Source organism: Dermacentor albipictus, chromosome 10 (assembly GCF_038994185.2).
Source record: "Dermacentor albipictus isolate Rhodes 1998 colony chromosome 10, USDA_Dalb.pri_finalv2, whole genome shotgun sequence".
Classification (NCBI taxonomy): Eukaryota; Metazoa; Arthropoda; class Arachnida; order Ixodida; family Ixodidae; genus Dermacentor; species Dermacentor albipictus.
The window spans coordinates 43530386-43551734 of NC_091830.1; the positions used below are offsets into that span (position 1 = coordinate 43530386).

The 21349-nt window shown below is 45.0% G+C and overlaps 1 protein-coding gene and 1 long non-coding RNA gene across 5 annotated transcripts; one reads left to right on the plus strand and one right to left on the minus strand.

The window, feature by feature from the left end:
- Positions 1 to 202: 202 nt before the first annotated feature.
- LOC139050303 (putative nuclease HARBI1) lies at positions 203 to 1409 on the minus strand. Its single transcript, XM_070526535.1, has 3 exons — positions 1404 to 1409; positions 774 to 915; positions 203 to 705 (listed from the first exon to the last, which is right to left on the minus strand). Exons 1-3 carry the CDS (start codon positions 1407 to 1409, stop codon positions 203 to 205), a joined length of 651 nt encoding a protein of 216 aa, XP_070382636.1.
- Positions 1410 to 5726: 4317 nt separating this feature from the next.
- On the plus strand, positions 5727 to 21071 carry LOC135914845 (uncharacterized). 4 transcript variants are annotated; one of them, XR_011509055.1, is made up of 5 exons: positions 5727 to 5851; positions 7658 to 7836; positions 12371 to 12453; positions 12901 to 12981; positions 20586 to 21071. It is a non-coding gene; the product is annotated as an uncharacterized lncRNA (long non-coding RNA). The 4 variants fall into 4 exon arrangements; XR_011509054.1 differs by lacking the exon at positions 20586 to 21071 and adding an exon at positions 14626 to 14745; XR_011509053.1 differs by lacking the exon at positions 20586 to 21071 and adding an exon at positions 14285 to 14534.
- Positions 21072 to 21349: the final 278 nt, after the last annotated feature.

The following is a 21349-nucleotide window of genomic DNA, read 5'->3' on the forward strand; positions in this document are numbered from 1 at the left end:
TTCAACCCACCAATCTGAGCCAAACCATATATGCTATAGTGTAGTGGGAAGCCACCTGATATTGTTTATCATGACTTATCACAGGATATCTAAATTGAACGGCCTCCCTTCTTTACTATTTCCTTACCAGCTGCAAACACATTGCATAAGCCTTCCAAAAATCACTACTTTTGCGTGTGAGTGCAGATCTGTAGTGCATGCATCACGGTGAGGTGTGTTGTCTCTGCCTGGCGAGCTGCCTTATCACACGCTGACGCACTCTCCTCAAATAAGCAGTGTGCTGAAGGCGTGGTAGGGAGAAGAAATGTACAATGCGGCACCGCACTGCCTTAGCTTTCGTTAGTGTGGAGCGAGTGGAAGATGGCGGTGTGTTTTGTGCAGCAGTGTCATCCTCCTCCTCACTATCTTCGCTGTCGCTGTTGTCGTCACTGCTACACGAGCCGTCAAAAGGCTCACCTTCTTCAAGGCACAGGTTGTGGAGCGCTGCACATGCTGCAATAATGGTAGCTGAACGCTTGGGGCTGTAATGCAGAGTTCGATACCTTTGAAGGCACCGAAATCTGCTTTTCAGCACCCCAATGCAGCGCTCCACAGCTGTCCTCATTGAAGAGTGTGCATGATTGTAAGCCCCCTCTGGTGTCTGGAGGCTTGGATGGCCAGGCACAGGGGTCATCAGCCAGGGCTCAAGTGGGTAGCCACTGTCGCCTGTGCAAAAATAAAAATAAAACCATGCTCAGTCTCTGCATTTGCCTACTTAGGATAAGACGGCTCACCAAGCAGAAACTCCCCAGGACGAAGTAGCCCTTGTTCGGCAATTCTCCTCCGCAGGAATGAGTGTTTCCAGCAAAAGGCGTCGTGAGTGCATCCTGGTCGCCTCGGATCAATAGCGAGGATTCTCAGTTTTGAATCTGAGACCTGCAAATATACAAAGGTAGTGTAAACATTGACATATGCTGGAGACAAACTAATGGGTAGAAAAAAAAGCCATGGCTGTGATGCACTCTTAAATTTCCATAAAAGCAGCACACTGTTGGAACATGATATGAGCATAATTTTAGTAACTATTGATGTTAAGTTTTTGCAAAGATAGTGAAGGTGACATTCTATATGTTGCCTTTCCGAGTATCCCTGTTATATACATTAATTTTAACGTCTTTCTTGCAGGGCCACAATAACCGCATTGCGACGCAGAATGCAATATATTAAGGTAATGCGGAAACCTCGGCAGAATTTGTTTCTCATAAGTATCGTTAACATGTTACCCGACAATGTCAATGACGTCTCCTCACTCCAATTTTGAGTGCATTCAAATTTAAGCACACAAATGCACGCAATCCACGTATAGGCAGCTGAAATACGCGATTTATGATTTGCTCTTAACGAGTGGACAGACTTGTACTTACCAACATCGTGTTAAGGGCGTAGTAGCCCTTTCTGGTCATGAATGCCTGCGTTTCACCGGGGCTGAGGCCTTTGGGCTGACTGATGGCAATGAGGGTTCCATCGATGCAGCCAACAACACCAGGAATTCGGCCGCGGTGCAAAAATTCTGCCACTGCCTGCTGCTTTTCCGCTGGCGTGGACGGAAAGGTTACCCACCCTCTTTGCTTGCCTACGCGAGTTATAGCTAGTGCTACTGCGCTGATGCAGCGGCTCATTGAGGATTGCGAGAGTTGGATGGTCACCTCACTGCCGACAGAAGTCTGAAAGCTCCCGGTCGCAAAAAACCGAAGCGCACAGAGAACTTTCGCTTCTGTTGGTAGTCCGGTCGGCCCCTTCGTCCCGATTTCGCCCTCAAGAACACCACACAGCCTACGCACCAGCGCTTTGCTCATCCTGAAATGGCGGCGGAAATCCTCCTCCGGCAGATCGAAGGCGTCTTCCCTGTTTCTCGGTCGTCTCTGCCCAGTGCGGCCGCAAAGAGCCGCGAAAAGATACGGAGTCATGGGCGCCGCCATGTTTGTTTACAGCGGTTCCCGCGAAGTGGACCTACTCGGCGCGGTTCTTGTGCCGGCCGGCGAAACGGTTCCTTTCGGCGCCGTGGCCACGCCCCGTGACGTAGGCGAAAACTGCGGAGCCGCCTCCGGAAGTTTTTCGTCACGCCGGACGTGACGACGGTCGGCCAATGAGAGGAGGCGAAAGGAACTGGTTCTCGAACGGAACCGCAGTGGGATCTGGCCCCAGGGTCGATAAAATCGTCACCGCGCGCCCTATGCTGTATGTGTGAGGGAAAGTGTGCTTGGGTGAGGTGGCTAACGTAGCTCAATCTTGCGTGTGCAAGCAGGAAAGGCAGGGAGGAAGGCACCCACTTTCGTGAACAATATACGGGGTGACATTAGGTAATAGGGGGCGGGGGGCGTTCTTTTCTGGCGGCTACTGGTTACAGCGATGCCGTGAAAGCACTGTATCTTGAAACTGATCTGCGACGTGGCCAAAGTGCCCGCCCGCGAGGGCCTTATCTTCAAAGCGATCTGCGACGTTTGGAGAGTGCACATAGCGACGGCACTTTGGCATGCACTGCGTTTTAGATGTTATGTTCGCATCGAAGGCAGAAATGTACGAGCTTGAGTTCACTGGCTGCAGCTGCCACGGTTCCTCACTCAGAGTTTTGACATCTAGTTTCCGTGGTCATCTAGTGAGATGTGCTTATGCTCACTTGTGCGTGCGTGACAGTGTGTTTGGTAATTTAGTTAGTAGGCGAATGTTTACAAGTACATACGGCTATTAAAATTACTACCCTTCCTTCGCATAGCTATCTGGTTTTTTGCTATCCCAACCGGTGCTTCACCTTTCGGGCAAAAATAAGACCTTTTAAAACACGTTTGAGCTCTACACTCGCGTCCTCGGAACTTGTGGTTACGTGTTCAGTTGGCCTTTATGCTTTAGACATTTGCCCAATAGCGTTCACACGCTGAACAAATAAGTGAGGGAAATGTAGTGAGCTGGAAATTGTTAAGTATATTGTTTTGAAATGCGATGAAAACGTTTACAGTGAAGCTGAAAAAAAAATGGCTGTGGCTTAGGTAAGGTTAAGCCCAGGATGCGAAGCATACTAGCCTTTATTTTAGTTGTTGAACCACTGTTTAGCCTGGTGAACTGCTGTTGCTTGGCTATATTTGGTTCGGCTAGACGAAGAAACAACTCATGCATTACTTCTTCGCCTTCAAGAGTGGAACGCGACAGCGTTCCCGTCGACCCGCCAAGGGGTGTAAGACAATGGGCTACAGGGCAGCGACTACGCGCCCCGCATTGGACGCGGTGAGCGTCGAGCAAAGCAGCGTTCGGCGCGGCAACGAAATGTGCGCCTGAGCAAGAGACGCACGCCTTAGAAACAGCGCGTTTCTAAGGCAACACCGCATTCACTAGAGGCGCTTTTGTACCGCTTTGAAGCGTTGTACTCGTGGCTCAGTGGTAGCGTCTCCGTCCCACACTCCGGAGACCCTGGTTCGATTCCCACCCAGCCTGTCTTGCAAGAGTTGAGCCAAAGCCACTTCTCCTCTGTCGTGACATCACGGTGTCACGTGATTTCATGGTCACCGCCGCGCCTGAGGAGCTGGGTTGAGCCCTCGTAATATGCTTCGCATAAAATTGGAGGACGCTTAAGCTTCGCCTTCAAGAGTGGAACGCGATAGCGTTCCCGTCGACCCGCCAAGGGGTGTAAGACAATGGGCTACAGGGCAGTCATCACTTACGAGGCGCCCCGCATCGGACGCGGTGAGCGTCGAGCCATATGGTCGAGCAACGCGGCGTTCGGCGCAGCAACGAAACGTGCGCCTGAGCAAGCGGAGCGAACCGAAGAACTCGGTATCTCGGAGGGGGAAATGATGCACGCCAGCCAAACGTCGTGATCGGCACGGGCAGAGAGATAGACAGATAGTGATCTAAAGAAAGGAAGGACGCTTGATTCTGCGGAGGGAGCAAGGCGAAGCGTTGTCAGGAGAGAGAGAGTCCGGGCAACGACCCCCCTCGCACCGGTCCTTCCACAGCTCCAATGCGCGCGTGGCGCGCCATCTGTCGAGGCGGCGCCCTACATGGAGAGGAGGGGGTCTTCTGTGTTTGCCGCAAGATGGCTCTGCGTGTGCGGAAAGCGCAGAAGAAATGCAGCGGAAACGCACTTCGCTACTCGTGTAATTGCGACTTCTGTAAGTTACATGTTCATAATTACCGATATACACTGCAGTATAACTTTCCACGGCTCGTTTCGAAGGCAACACCGCATTCACTAGAGGCGCGTTTGTACCGCTTGGAAGCAGCAAACTCGTGGCTGAGTGGTAGCGTCTCCGTCTCACACTCCGGAGACCCTGGTTCGATTCCCACCCAGCCCATCTTGGAAGTTGCTTTTTATTTATGAAGTGCCTGCCGTGATTTATCGCTCACGGTCAACGCCACGGACGCCGACACCCGACGCCGACGACACCGGCTTTTCTGCGACACGAGCTCCTTAACGCTATCGCGTTAAAATTTATACACCTAATTATAAATAGTATAAATTAGTTCTGAACAGCTAGCTAACCGATCACTATTGAAAGAAAAATTGACCAGTAAGCACAAGGCGCCCCCTAAAGGCTCACTGACACTAGGCCGGCCTGACACCAATTTCGGTCTACCTACTATCGGCGAGAGCGTTTTTTTACCTTTGTGTCGGCGCCTCTGTGACACTGCACCGAAACTGAGCTCTCCACCGACCATCGGTAGAATGTTGGCGTTAGCATAGTGACAGAGGCGTCTACGGGAAGGAAAAGATAACGGTGTCATTGACAGTCGGCAAGCCGAAATCGGTGTCGGGTCTGCTAGTTTGAGTGAGCATTGTCAAAACACCGTTGGTTTAATCGTTGTTGCTCGTAGCCCTTTTTTAAGCAGCTTGACCCGCGTTAGCCACAAACGATTTATATAAGTGAACCATGCGTTTATTTAGATGGCTCGGACAAACAACAAATATATCTTCTGTTTTATATAAGAAAGGCAAATGACTATGAACTCAAAATACTCACCGATAATTTATTCATGGCACGATATAGCCAAGGCATATCCTCCACATTTCCGAAAAAGATTAATATCTTTAGTTCTTTGGCAAGTCTGACCAAATCATGTTTCTCGGATTCTAGTTATAATGCCACACACGCCGTATGGTTGCGGCGGTTGCGGCGTAGGCCCTCAGGTATTTTCGGCCACTTCAATTTGTGACCCTGCATCTCGACCGACATGTATGATTACTCTCGCGTGTGTGTCTTTCTCTTTTGGCAGCACTGTAATGCGCTCTCTGCGCTGGGAGCTGGCACCAGGATTTCGTTCTCAACATGTAGGCGCCACAGCCAGTGAGCCACTCGGTTTGGCAGAAAGCTTGCACGTTGGAAAACGTGGTAAGGTATAAAAACTAAGATAGCTTTTTCTGCAAAAGTGATGGAATGTGTCAAGCTAAAAATGCACCGACTAATGCACTGCGCCCTGCGTCACTTGTTTTCCCAGTAATGTGCGCCGAAAGAAATGCGAGCTGCAGGTGCGTGATTGAGAATGATTTCTAAATATCAACTTCTACGCTTGAACCTCCCTAGATCACTGAACATTTATTCTAAGGTTAAAGCTGGCATGAATCATCAGATGTTCGTTGACGCATGCAGTGACGCCTTCCATGGCTGCTTAAGCTTTGTCACTTAAGCACTTCATATATAAATTGGAGGCAGGATTGCCTGGTTCGCTAGGTCTGCCTCCGCAGAGACTTTATGATGCAGGTAGCAATCTTTCTTTCTGTCGTTTGCGCAGCCGTCGCTGCAAATGAGCGTGACGCCTCAGCGAAGAATGACACGCCTCTTTGGGTGAGTGAAGCATTGCTTGGAAGCTATCAAGATGCCTGGTAAGTGAGCGGTTTCACTTTATTCGCCAAAATATAAACAAATTAGTGTCTAATGGTGTATTTGTTATGCTAAAGGCGATTACATTTCTTGGTATCAGCATGCGAATATGAAAAATGCGTTCCAGATAAAATACCCTAGTTCTTCCCATTGCAATATTTGAGTACCTTTTTTCGGCGTCCTTCTGGGTTGTCAGTGCACATTTGTTATGTCACTAGCAAATTGATAAATGATGCTTTCAAAGTGTTTGTTGAAAACGGTACGTAAACGCTGTCACAGTGCTATCAGTTTAAATATTGGGGCCTTGTAACATAAAACTATTCCAATATGTTTTTCTTCCAACATCCTGACGTCGAATTTGGGTAACCGCCGACGCAAGCATCTTGCGGTCACCCGCAAGGTTGTCTGACAGACCAATCAAACGCTCTTCTCGTTTATAGGCGGCCACTTTTGCTTGCTTTAAAACGAATTGCATTGTCTACACTGAGCGGACTGTCTTAACTAATTGGCTGAAAGGTGGCGAGGAGCACGCTGAAGTTGAGGGAGATTCGATGGGGCCGAGCCAATGTACTGAAAATTCACAATTGGATAAAGAGGGTGGTGCTGGAGTCTGCTATTGGTCCACTTTCGCTTACTTAGCTTGAGGTCGCTGGTCAAAAATAGCGGCGGCATGCAACGGAAGGTTAAGAATGCCGCTAAAAAGGATCCTTAGCAATGAAGAGTTGGCAAAGCGAGGTCGTCAACGGGTCGAAAGTTCTAGAAAACGTTGCACGGCCTCGCAAAAAAAAGGTTTATTTTACTTAAATAAACTCAATATCTCCTGCAGATGCGAGTAGCAAGTGCTTCAGCGATGGGTGGCAGACATGTGGTTTTTCTTTTGGAACCGGTTCCCCTGCGGGTACTCGGGAGATTATTCAATTTTTTTCGGCATAGTAATGCCCCTTTAACGCGTACACGTCACGTTGATGCGGTGATTTTTTGCGGTTTTGTAACGTCGCGTGACAGGCAGGTGAATTGGGTGCAGCCCGAGAACATTTCACCAACAGTCCTTGAATAATGGGAGAATGGCGTCAAATCAAGAATAACTATTTTTCTTTTGTTATGTCCACTCATGCCTAATAAGTGTGTACACGTCATATCACATGCGAGCTATAGTTGTTTTCGTGACGTCGTGTGAGAGACAGGCTATGTGGGGGTGGCGCAAAAGCGTTTTAGCCAATCGCGCAAGGCTTAACGCAGAATTGGAACTGAAAAGTTCGAAATAGGTTTACGTTATAGCGCCCCTGATGTTGCAACTCTATTGCTAACACTACTCAGCAAAAAGTACGTGCGTATTAATTGAAAGTCGTTCAACACGTTTTAACGCTGAAATTTTTAGCTTAGCTAGAGCCTACTGATTAGTGAAATGTTATCAATACCTATTTACCAAGGCATTTACCATAATAGGAACTTGAGTATCAAGGAAAATGAGTTAAATCTTGAAATTGGCCATGTTTCAGCTCTCTATGCGAGAAGGCCGAGAAGTGCTCATTTTTTTATGAAGTGTCTATTTCCACTCAGTAATCGGTACATAAAATGCAGAAAGTGAAATAAATGTGGTAGACCAGCAATAAAGTATAGGTGCCTGATAATTAGTCAAAATCTCCCTGAAGGAATTATGGATATGCGGAGAGATATTCGAGCATGAATTAATTTCTGTGTAATGCAAGATGATTCAGTAGTCGGCAGTAAATTTTTTTGAGAAATCTTAAACAAGATAGAAGCTTATTGTTTCAACGGCCCTTTTGTGTTGTTACTACGCTTTTCAGAGCATTTCACAAGCAGGCAACGTGACATATGTACTCGCCAAGACAACGTACGAAAATGACACAGAATCCTGGGGTCCACAATTCAAGTGCCTGAAAGTGAATGAAACAAACATAAATGAGACAGCTCACACAGTTACATCTGTTTTCACATTCAAAAATGCGTTTAGTGGGGATCAATAGTGAGTATCTAATCGTTTCACTCGAATAGCCTAAATCCCTGAAGATTAACTTTTTAGTTTCGGTCTAATTAAAACAGTGTTTGCCGTGATCTTCCATCCTATCTAAATACCTGGATAAAGATGTTTACAATTATATTTTCTCCCCAATGCTCATTGCTCAAGGTCACTTAGCAAGGTGCTTGGGCACAATTTGTTCTGTGGGGAGTAAATTTCCTAAAGAAGTTATCAAAGCAGCAGATATGTTCCCTTTTTGTAGACTTCTTTTGGGAATGTTGAGCATGTTACTTATCTGGCAATGCAGCAATGAAAGCTTATCCCAATGATTCATTTTTCTTTTACTAATACGACGCTAATAGATTTTAAGATAGAAAAACAAGGTTCCATTGCTGTCTGTCAAATATAGATACCACTCAATGTCGTTCAAAGATCACTGGACTTTCCGCATTGCTGCGACGGCTATGTTGTAACGTAGCGAAAATTTGACAGTTGTTGTGAAGCTCCGCAGATAACAAAGGCTCTTAACAGGTGCGACTTTTTATGATGATGGAAGACGAGAAATGCTCTGGGAAACTTTGGCACACCTTAGGCCCTGTATACCTTATGTCTTAAAAGTGAAACGAATATTCTAGTAATTCATATATAGACGGTATTGTATCAGAGCAGTGCCCTTATGACAGATAAGCTTTCTCCCTTTCAAGAGAGCGAGTTTTATTGCATTCTCACCGAAATACTCTTACAGCTCCAAATTATGAGCTGCGTTCTTTGCGGAATTGAGGTGCTTGTGTTCCGGATAGTAACAGTTACGCAACAAAAGCGGCAATGAGAATAAAAACACTACATGTTTTTTATGCTTATATATCAAAGATGGAGGAATCAGCTAAAACTAAAAGAAACCATTAACCATTTAGGCAACCACGGCGCCATGATTCTCTCCAATATGTTAAATATTCTCGCATTATAAATGCGCGAACAGTTTTGACTACCTCAAAAGTTTAGCACCTCAGATCCTCTTGATATTCTAACGCAAATTATATTAGGGGCATCGAATATAGTCTTTAAACCCTAAAGGTGCATAAAAGATTGCCTGCTCCAAAGCTATCGCACAGCGTCATAACTGCCGCTGAAGTGTTGTTTCTCATCCTACGCCTTCTCCGTGAGTGGCGCTGTTTCAAATGTCAGAGATGATTTTCTGCCCATAGCAATACATGGGAAAGTCCACAGTAGGATGACGCCACAGTAGCTTCAATGGTGAAGTACCGCATTTGTCCTGCTGAGAAAGTAGATTCTGCATCAACCTGGCAGCAACTTCTCCACAATAATTTCCCTTTACAATTATTATTTTGCATTTTAAAACATGTTACCTACTTCCTCTACACTTTGTAAGGCGTTATTGCGTACGTCTTGGGGCGACCTCAGCTATAATGTGGCTTTTGAAACGGAAAGAGACACATTTTGTAATGTTTGATGCGTGAAAAAGGGCTATAAGATCGAACAGGGACACGCAATTGAATCATTGTGAAGTATACGAAGCGCCTACAGTAAACAGTAAGAAGTAAACACACAAAAAAGGGGCTGCTAAAGCTAAAAAAATATTATATGAGCAAAATATTCAGCACAAGCCTTGAATGAGCGAAACCATATGTTTTTTTTGCATCTCGTATGAACTCTGAAGTAACATGTTCTCAAAAGCCAGCGCTTGATAAGGCTGGACGTATTAAATATCAAGCACGAAGCCTAATAAATTTTTCATTTGTCTCACTCATTTGCTGTAAACAGCAGTAATGAGCACCCCCTCGCTGCAAACACCTCAAGCAACCCATAAGAGCACGCAATATTATACATGGTAATATAAATTCCGCACTCACCCCCCCCCCCCTATTTATTGTGCAACTTGAAGTAGTTTGGCAGAGTTAAGTAAACTATATCCCGAAGTGTTCCTCCCACATCTAAAGAACGCGGCTTATGGTCTGTCGGCTAGATAGATGAATGGATCTTATGAGCATCCCCTTTGGAACGGGGTGGTAGGTTGCGCCACCAAGCTATTTCTATTTTATTGCCTAATGTCCTAGTTATGTTAAAAAAATAAAAGGAAGAAAAAACCGATAAGGAATTCCCAGAACCAAAGTTTATGAACCCCTATTGCAAACTTTGTTGATCTACGGCTCTATTTTTTGTCGTTTCCGTACTTTTCTTCCATCAATCTTCCAATCACCTCTTACTAGTCTCTATTGCGGGCAATTTTACTTTCCCCCTGCTCTACCTGAAACCAGGAGCTTCAAAGACGCCAGTGATTCCTAAATCGACGGTTGTCCGCAGAGACCCCTCTTGGAAATAATACATGCGAAACACCCTATGGTGGGCATAGTCTGCAGCAGGAGGCCCTAATTACTGCCATTCTAATCTCTGCCAGTTTCCCGCAGAAGCTACGGGGTTCGGGAACATGGAGAAAAAAAGATGAAATCCCTTTGTTTTGCTTCGTCAAAAAAGCAGAGCTTTGTCATATAGTGCGCGTGCTGAGCCATACATAGGGATTACATTCAATGCGGAATTCCACCCTCAGTTTCACTGCTGAATACAGTTTGTAAATAGGGATAAGGTACCTCAGAAAGGCTGGCCAGCCTTTCTGAGGCACCTTATTTCTGTTTGCAAACTTTATACCCCAGTGTGCTATTCCATCTGTCAGCCTCCTTCTTGATTTTGGTCCTCAGTTTCACCATTTTTCAACAAAAGTTCAATTTCAACTAGGAAATACTGTTGGGTTTTCGCTTGCGGGATTAGTTTATCCCTAACGATGCTACTCACGTAAGCCTAGCACTGTTGTAAGGAAACGATTGGCCGATTTCTTACACGTTACCTTGTACTTGTTCTAAACGTAAACATAAAGATAGCTATAAAGAAAAAAAGGATGAGAATATACTTTGTGACAAACTATTTGAACTATTTCATTTATGAAGCAGGCTTGATTATCGAAGATCTGGGACCGACAAATAAATTATAAAAACGCAACATGCAGTAGACATGAGCCCTTGGAAGCAGAGTAGGAATAGAGAGTTTTGTTCATAGGGTAATAAATTATTTTTTTGTGGGAGACATGCCACACAGCCACTCCACCGAATTAAGCAAGTAGACCTGCGCGCAAGGCAAAGCTCTCATGTGAGAGCGCGTGCAACTCAGGGGTTTAATGGGAGCGCTGTGATGAAACGCGCCACTTTACCTAAGAAAAGTTACAACGAACTGAAAAGTTAGGCATATGATTTTACTGTCCGAAAGTCCCAAACGTTATATCTTGCCTATCTATAAACTATTGCAATGAAATGCGTATATTTCTCACAGTTCAGCCGTCGAGTCGGCGTTTCTTGTGACGTTGAGGATTTCCTTGGGAAACAGAGCCAGCGATCTTCACAAATGCAGGATTGGTTGGAATACATATGAGAATACATACACACCGATAGATTCTGTGTACTTGGAGGCGTGGAGCCAAACCTGGCCTAGAAGTAAACTTCGTGGAACCGATTTTAGCGGGAGACCTAGGAAATGGCGCTCGTGTGATAAAAATTTTGATTTGACGCGTGGTGCATATGAAACGGAATAGGAATCTGCACTGAGTAAGTTTCTCCTCTTTGATTGCGTTACTTCTTTTCCACCCTTACATAAGGAGTGCGCCAATTATTTGCCGAGCACCCCAGTACTAGAAATGAAATCTTGTAAATTTCAAAATCTGTGAACCTGTCAACATGCCTACAGTTAACATACAAGGTTTCACCTTCTTTTATACAGTGCAATTTCATGCGAGTTCGCAGCTGCTTTCATGAAATATGACCATTTCTCCATAATGGCGGAGCAATGATTGCGATAGCAACCTGTTAGAAAACAAGTCTAAAACTCGTAACTGTATAGGCAGTAGGAATGAAACGTGAGCAAAGTAAGAGCGTGCTGTTGTGCTAGGGGTCCACTGTTTGAATCATGCCATCGCACAAATGCATTTACGTCTATTAATAACAGCCTACAGCTTTCTTAGTGAATGTACCATCACTATTCTCCATGGAGTATGTTTCAAACCTCAGTCGTTGGCAGATCCCGGAGGTAGCAAACAACTGCGCATTCAAATCTACCTAATTTGATTCTTTCACTGGAGTTTTATTGCACACTCTGATAAGATTTTCAATCATCGGCATGCGCTGTCATAATTTTATTCGAAATCATTTGTGTATGGGCTGCCATTCTGAAAATACTGAGGAATAGTGTCGACTGAAATGCAATACCTCGTACGAGCATCTTCTGGGATAGAATATCGTGGCTATATAACCTACATACACTGCTTCTAAAATAACAGGGAGGGGCATATCGCATACATATATCTAGATATATGCGGAACCTCACGCGGACGCTGACGATGAGGCAAAAAAATTAGGCTTACGCTGTCAATACACTTGCTATTACAATGTATGTACCTATGTAGTGTTTTTGAGCCATGCCCTACTTAGCCGCTCTTCTACCGTCATACAAGCATCTGCATTATATTTGCTATTCGCAGTTGCACTGTCGCAGAAACTGTGGAGGCCACGTACACCTACGGCTACAACCTGACAAGAAACGCAATTCGTTACATAGTTGGAGGTAAGTATACGCAACTTTTCCAAGGACAGCACCGGAACTACCTCTGACCTATCACCCATAAAGAATGAATTCGGAGCTAGCTTTTGAGTCTGTTTTAATGGACTAATTCGCAACACATTGTATATGTATAATTGGCACAAGGAGAACATGGCTTGTTTCTCAAAACGTGTCAAAATTGATATGGCCAGGACTAGATGTTCTTCCTATTTTGTGACACCATCCGTATAGGATTTCTTTAGGAGGGGAAATGAGACTTTAACAAGAAAGAACAGAAAATTACTCCTACTTAGCACTCTATGTGCTTTCAACGTTTTCATTCATAGAAACATCAACTAGTTTTGTCCCTATCAGAATGAATCAAGTGAAAAGATTTTCTTGTTATTTGGCATGCTTTTGAATCGTGCATCATATTGCTTACAATTATATTGTGCTTTCATATTTTTTCAGGCCCAGAAAACGTAACAGACACACTCATCTTTTCTGATGGAAAAACGTGCGATGTGTTCCACGTGCCTAATCAAGACAATGGTATGCAGCTATAAGACGTTTACTTTTTCTAAAAACGCGCCAATATATTTTACGTAATCCCTCCTTAAATTCGTGTTTGGCCGCAGATTTTCAAAGCACACGCGCTAAGATAAGCAGTGGTCATTTTTTATATGTTAGTTTAATGCTCCTGCTTATGAAATACCGTTCTCTGAGCATGAAAAAGCTGAGTAAAGGAGGAAGGTTAGAGACGAAAATTGAGAAAAAGGACTCGAAAAAGAAATGAACAAAAAATAAAGAAAAATATAAATTACCGGGTTATACGAGCTTCTGATTATGAGGCACGACATAGTGGAGGAATCCGATAATTTCGATCACCTGGGGTTCTTTAACGTGTACCTAAGTCTGTGTACATGAGTATTCGCGCCCCCATCGAGATAGGGTCGCCGTGGCGGGGATTTGATCCCGTCATCTCGTGCTCAGCAGCCCAACACTGTACACATTGAGCAACCACAACGGGTAGCGAAAAAAAGATAAGAAAAAAAAGGACAAATTACGTTATTTCCCTCTTGATACATATATAGTAACATAAATAGATGAATAGCCATATTTGTTGCGTAGATAACGTAGAGGCTCAGTTGTACAAAATTCGGGAAAACATTTATTAGAGTTAAAATTCGTGGCTAATAATGACCATCATTTGTGGACTTATGACTATTAATGACTTACCTTCACATGTGTCCTGTAATATCCGAATGTTCGCCGATGATTGTGTAATTTATCGAGCTGTACGTAACACCAGCAATCAAACAGCCCTGCAGAAAGACCTCACCAACATACTAACATGGTGTGACGATTGGTTAATGAAACTAAATGTACAAAAATGTAAAGTTATGTCTTTCACTCGTAGCAGTAATCCCCTGGTATTTCCCTACCAAATTAGAAGCATGCCTCTCGAACTAGCAGAGTCCTATAAATATCTAGGTGTCACTGTATGCAATGATCTATCCTGGCATAAACATATTTCTAATATCATATCATCTGCTAATAAAACACTAGGTTTTTTAAAACGTAATCTCCGCCAGGCACCTCAAAACGTAAAACTGCTTGCCTACAAGTCCCTTGTTCGGGCAAAACTTGAATATGCATCTGCCATCTGGAGCCCGCACCAAACATATCTTATCACCTCACTTGAATCTGTTCAGAACCGCGCTACTAGGTTCATTCACTCACAATATTCATATGATGTCAGTATTTCCGCACTTAAAACACAATCCGGACTAACATTACTATCTAATCGCCGACGCATTGCTAGTCTTGAGCTCTATCACAAGTTCTTTTTCAGTACCCTTCATCATGCGCCATACATCGTTCCTGCAGCACGCATCTCTCACCGCACCAGTCATCCGCAGCAAGTCGCACGGCCACGTGCCCGAACCACTCATTTTTCCGCCTCGTTCATTCCTCGAGCAGCTAAAGACTGGAACGGCCTTCCTGCTGACATTGTTAGCATCACTTGCCTGTCTTCATTCCTACAGCGTGTGATTGATCACTTTGAATATAATTTATGAAGTGTACCGAATGTGGAACTTATGTTAAACCCACCCCTTATGTAATACCCCCTCCGGGGGTCTTTAAGGACAATAAACTGAACTGAACTGAACTGAACTCCTGTATTTTTTTCAGGATGCGAGCTCTGGGTCGAAGAAAGTTACGCACACAATATCTCGAATTGCTGCATGTTTGTGTTCAATGTATTCTGTGCGAACGGAAAAACAGTTTACGATAAATACCCTGAAGAATGCAAAGACAGTGGGAGCTCGTGACTCCTCTGACCAATACTTAAAAAATATCACTTGTAGCATATTCATTGAACTTAGATACAATAAAAGAGCATTAAATTGCAGTTGCATACACATTGCATTATTTAGCAAAGGGGAAGCAAGCCGGTGCTCTATGCTAAAGGAATAACCTGAAGGGAGTCTTGAAGACTTCTCGAAATAATAGGATGATGGTATCACTAATAAAGGAATGCATGCCACAAATTTTTAACATAATTTTTAAGTCAGTGTTCGATATCGTGCGGTGGTTTTCGACCACCTAAATCCAGCAATCGCTTGTCGTCGGTGGAGCGCATTTTTTGAGAACTTTTGTAGTATGTATTAAAGCGGTTGAGGTGTTGGCTGGTTCTACCTGACGTTCCAAACACCTCTTGGTAGCAGAAACAGAAGCCCAATACCAATGACAACTCTTCACCGGGCTAGTAGAAATGGCCGATATTTGCTCTCCTAGCTTAGAACTTCCGAGGTTGCGTCGGCATCTACACAAAGTGATATGGATGGTGCAGCATCAACAGATTACACACTGCAGAATCCACGAATTTTGAATGTGTTCCATTCTTCCACTTTCTAGCAATTAAACAACTGGGTGGCTCTGATGGAACGCGTTGCCACGCTCGATAAATGGAATCACGCAACCAACCTAATTATTGTGTAGTTCACCCTAAAGGATGGTGCATGTACCTGGTACAAGAACTGGGAAGAGCTGCTTGTATTGTTGAGCGAGTTCTGTCGTCACCTGAGCGAAAGCTACCCCACGCTGATGGCCACGAATGAGACGAATGGACCAGTCATTCGCGGATCCGAATGGCGAAATAATGGGTTACAGCGTACCTTGAGAGCATGGCGCACCTATTTCTTCGAACTCACCACAGCATAGAAAAGGATGAGAAGCACCACCACCTAATGCGAGGAGTTAAGGAACATAAATTTTCATGTCTCGTCTGAAGCCCCCCAGAGAAGGTGGCCTAGTATGGCTTGACTTGATGTGAATAAGCACTGCAGGAGCGGTCGGTTATGTAAGATTCGGTATCGCTGCAATGATGGACCCCAATGGAGCTGGCAGGATGCAACATCGACTCCCTTAGGGACCACATCCGCTCAGTGGTTCGCGAAGAGCTGTAAGGGCTCCACGGAAATCTTGAGCCTCACCTGGAACGAAATACAGCAAGCTCTGCAAGTCCAGCTTTCTAGTGACACGAACCCTACCCGGCCACCAGAGCTCGAGCCGGTATCATGCATGGAACCTGTACCGCATTCTGTTTCAACTACAGCACGCTCAGCTCTCACTACGGGTCGCGCCATGCTGTTATGACCGCAGCCAATCAAGCACAAAGAGGTTTAGCGCCCGCTGTAGAAGAAATTGGACCTCGAGCAGTAAAATTAAATTTTCGGGTATTACATGTCAAATCCGACATATTGGTTATTAGACACGCCATAGTGAGTGAACAAAGGGTAAGAGTTCTAACCCCAGGATTCTTTGTCATGCATCCAATGCACGGTACACGATGCTTCTTGCTTTTTGCACGTTTTTTGCATTTTGACCACGTTGAAATAGGGCCACTGCCGCTGGGAATTCATCCCACTTCTGCGTGCTTCGCAACGCAATGTCGGAACCACTAAGCAATGACGGCTGGTAGGCGTCTGGCGTGCACGTGACAGGTGGCCCCTCTGCCATCACTGCCCTTAAGTCACACATCTATAGTGTGAACGTTAATACCGCCATTTCGGACTGCATGGTTTGGTCATTGAGTTACCAACACCTAGGCCTGGCGAAAGACAAAACGTGATACAATAATACATATCGGCGCACGCCATGTCTCTGTCCCTGTGACAGTAGTCATAGTGATTTTCCGCAACTCCTTGAAGCTTTCCAGCGGCAGCACATCGCCACTCGCAAATCCGTTGCCAGGAAAACTAAAAACTGCGACCTTCACGGGCGAGGCGATGGGTCAGGCGTACATTCCTGAATGTATATTTCTCACTAGCTGCCTTTTGCTTTGGGAATGTTCCCGAGACTTCCTCCTAGAATTACGCTACAATTAAAGGCCTCCAATAGCACATCGCCACCTTATCGTAATAGAGACCTGCAGACACCTTGAAGAAATGCCAGCGTAGCGCGCGTCATGATTCTGCCTTCCACATAATGCCCCCCTTCGCGAGGGATGCTCTACACTCGTTCTGACGAATACAAACAGCTTTTTTAACACTCTATCATTGCGTTCCCTGACACCGCAGAAGATGTTGCTGAATGCTTCGCATCTTTAGCAATAAACAATGAACACCACGTGATGGGTTTCGATGCAGCTTCATCCCTCAGCAACGTATACATTAATTTCATCCTCTCGAAGCAACAACGGATGGCGCTGCATGAACTGCTACGATTCTAGGAGTGCTTCGTGTCCTCATGGAAAGTTGCCCAAACGCCCATTCTCAAATAGCGCGTGATCACGTCTTACGACGCCCCGCCTATACAGCCTGAACAAGCTGAGGCTAACGAACGGTATTAAAATTCATTACCACAAATTTGTGGTGCCAGTGGCCAGAGCTAAATTTAATGTGGCGGACGTTTGGCAAGGACCAGCACGGGAGGGGAAACCCCACCTCGTGTCGGCCCTTGCTGTCCAGCCCTGGTGTCCCCAAGACGTTATTTGTAGGTGAACTACATTGGAGAAAGCTATTGTGTCTTTGTAATACTTATCTTTTATAGCTGTAGCCTACCTCAACTATCTACATCATAAGGAGCAACACAATGATAGTCAAAAATAGTGCGGGAATAAAAATAAAAAAAATTAATAAACCACAAAGGACAACAAGAAATGTTAACGAACGCGGAACAAATCTCTAAGGAACACCCACACTCTTTTTCTGAACCTATTGAGACAAACTAGGCTAGCGCGAAGGACACAGGCACTCAACCAATCCAGATCCGAACGAGACAGACCCAAGGTCGTCCCTAACTCCAATGTTTCCCGACAGGTCATGCTTCTAGCTCCGAAAACCAAACAATGAGAGGAGAATTTCTTCCGTGGATCGAAGCAGTTCCGTAAAGGAGCATACTTTGCTGCCTTCTCACGTGCCTTGTCTATGAGCATGCCTACATTGACGTCCCATACGACAGCAAAGTCGACCACCAACACTTCGTCCACAGTCTCGATTACTATGTCAGGCTTCAGCCTTGTGCCCTCCCGAGTCGTTAAACGAGGTTCTTCTTGAACTGTAACGCTCGGGCTCTTTTATTGCACTAGACGGGCAACCTGTTTAGCCACGAAGCTGTGTCGGTCAGTACGCGCAAAGTGCACAGTCACACTCCTGCAAAATGTGGAATGCAGTTTCCGGCTTTTCATGACAATGACCGCATAGCCGTGACGTCGGATCGCTGCTTTGTTTGTTAGTGAGAGACCTGGTTGGATACAGATTAGTCCTAAGGCGCAAAGCCTTAAGACGATCCCCTTTCTTCAACAACTTGGAATCGTCATTCAACGAAGTGTTAGCCACGACCTGGTCTTGGTGTGCCAGGAGGTCCTTGTTGGTGTATTTTAATTTTAGATCACACCACCATTTTTTCGATTCTCTATTTAATGCTGTCTCAATCGCCTTCGGAGAGGTTATTCCCGGAGGGGTTTGGAGACGTTCAGCAATTATTTGAAAATTTTTATGCAAGATGCTATCAAAAAGATTGTTTAGAAATGTATCCCCTAATCTAAGTAACCGCGCGATGCATGTGCAAACCGAAGAATTGTTTAATGATGCTGTATTCAAACCTACCGAAAGTCGATGGTCGTCGCCCGCCGTAACGCTGGGCTTCTGCGCTAACAGCAGCCTCACGAGCCATTTATCCCCTGCTACGCATCGATGATCCGCTTGACAGATTCTACAGCGCCAAGCATTTTCCGTCTGTATATTTGAAAAGTGGGAATTCGTAACTTTAATATAATGAAACGGATTGCGAGAAAACTGGTTCGCACCCCTTACAGCATGTGTGAACTCAAAGTGCTGCGATTGCCTCGGCCGCCACATTTCAATGGCGGCTAAGAAAGCAGCCGTGTGCTTAGGTGTTAGTGTACGTTAAAGAAAACCACGTTGTCAAAAGAATTGCGGAGTTCCCCGCTACTGCATGCCTTCTAATCAGTCCGTGATTTGGACACGTAAAACCCAGTAATCTAATAAATACGTGTTTTCCCCTATTTTCTGCACCAGCTCGCATCCAGAGAATGAAAGGCACCGTTCTTCTCGCTCTGAATGGGCACAGTTTTCTCGTTTATCTGGATCACGTCGTTGTAATTTGCACCACCTTTGAAGTACATTTGATTCCACTGCAGACTGCTGGAAGCACTTCGCTCAGCTATCTTGCCGCTACGGCTCGAAAAGTGCCACTTTAATTACAAAGAACAGAAGTTTCCTGACCATGTCGTGAGCGACGAGGGTGTTCGGTCGCAACCTGACAAGACGACTGCCGTAGCCACGATGTGGCTCCCGGTGACAAGTGAGCAGTGCGCTGCTTTGTAGGGCTCTGCGCGTATTATCACACTAGCTCACGTTCTTCAAGGAAAGTACATAGTCTAGTGGCATCTTTAACACTAATTATACTCAGCTTAAGACACAAGCCACTTGCTAACAAATGGCCATTTGCCATTTGCTACTTGGTGAAAATCAGTCACGGGTGAACGATTAGCAAGAACACGTGTCAATATACATAAATGACCTATGCTAAAAACGCGGACTGGAACTGGCAGCACGATTACAATGCCCACGAAGGGATAGTAACAACAAAACATATGAAACAACAATAATCAGGCTACCTAATTTATACATTATATATTTTCTGTGGTTCTGTAGTACACAATGTGCCTGGTGCCTGGTCAGATAGCGAAAAGAAAATATGAGCCAAGTTTTGCCTGTGGATGCCAATATCGGCATGTTAACCCTAATTCATGCAGCAAACACATGGAATATTCCCCTAAGCTGTTTCTACCACAGCACTACCACAAGCAGCAGCACTACAAGGAATATACCGCATTTGCACTGACACAGCGCAACTTTTCCTACATTTTTTAAAAATTTTCCAGTCATATATGCACCCTGCCTAATATTTAGATTCATTACTCTTACAAACATAATTTTGTATCCTTTCCAGTGAGTGAATGTCCTTCCTCGGGTTAACTACGCGCTCATATGCTAATATACCGGGCACGCGCCATATTAAGCACACGACAGTGAAATTATCAGTTTATTTTGAGTCCAGGTATCGTTTGGTGTCACATAGCATAACTGTACGCTATTTTTGAACCGTGTCCTTTTTCAGAAATTGTCTATTACAGCGCAGAATGAAATAATTTCAAAAACCCTTGTTTATTCATTCTTTCGAAGAAATCGGTCCTAACAAGAAAGTGCAACGAGTATTACTAGAACCAGCTGCAGCTTTGTTGGACATTCACAATTAATAGTTCATGTATGAGCCGCCTATTACAATGTACAGTTTCCCTCGAAGGGTCATGCAGTCACAGCGATAGCAAGCACGCGAGACCCATGGCGCTGCCACGTGTAAGCAGAATCATGGAGAACATCAAGAGTGAGAGGTATGCATCTGACATGATGGCCTGTCCCAATAGGGCGAGAGAACTTTGTCACAGCTCCGGTGTCATTGTACGCTCGCTCACAGACATGTTCTAACTTCATCATTCACGGCGTCATCGAGCGGAGTTAATATGAATTCAGTTGCTTTTGTACGAGCTAGTATGACCGAAGAAGCAAAAAATGCAGAATAGTGTGACCATATATTGAATGCATTTTCACTTCTATTATTAGGTGCAGCGAGGACGGAGAAAGAGAAATGAAGAATAAGAAGAAAAAAGGAGTGAAACAAGGCCTTCCTTGAGACGGCCACTTATGTCTTTATCGTTACAGGGCAGTCGTAAACACACTCATAAAAGCATATAGCATACATATATACATTAATACGCATATATGTGGCTGGCATGAACTTTCCGAGCATTTTTATTTCGCTCGTCTCATTTCTGAGTATCTTCGAGGTAGGTGTATACTTCTGTTGAAAAACGCCGGTGGGAAAGGACGCCATAACGGTGCAAGATTCTGCTAAAGTACGCACGAAATCTTACATTCACCTTTTTTTACCGCCATTCAACTGTTAGCGATCAGGCGGACTATTAGGGAGACCTCCTTTGCGACTTGTAATTTCGCGCTGCACAATTCTGCGGATATGCACTGCTCATTGAAAAGCACTTCGAGTATGCGGAAGAACAACTTTCGGTTGGTTATCTTGTGGTCGTCAGGAAGGCTCGTGAGATATACTGATTGGTCATCAGCAAATAATTACGAACCCTTGACCTACCAGAAAATTAGGGTTAAACGAAGCTTATACCTGCTGTACCTGACCTTCGTCATGGGTAAGTAACCCACAGGTAACGGTACCGGACTACTTCGGCCTATCGCTCCCTCAGCTTGGGATCTTCTCGTTCCGGTTGGGTTGCCTGGGCTCGGCCAGCTCTAAAAACGGGTTTGTAGTCCGACGTGCTCAGCGAGCGGGCGAGCGTCGTTAGATGCTGGGCGCG

What these genes read in the sequence shown, in the direction of transcription:
- LOC139050303 (XM_070526535.1), bottom strand. An exon ending in TCCTGGGGAGTTTCTGCTTG is followed by an intron (nt 706 to 773) that starts GTGAGCCGTCTT and finishes ATTTTTGCACAG; the next exon opens with GCGACAGTGGCTACCCACTT.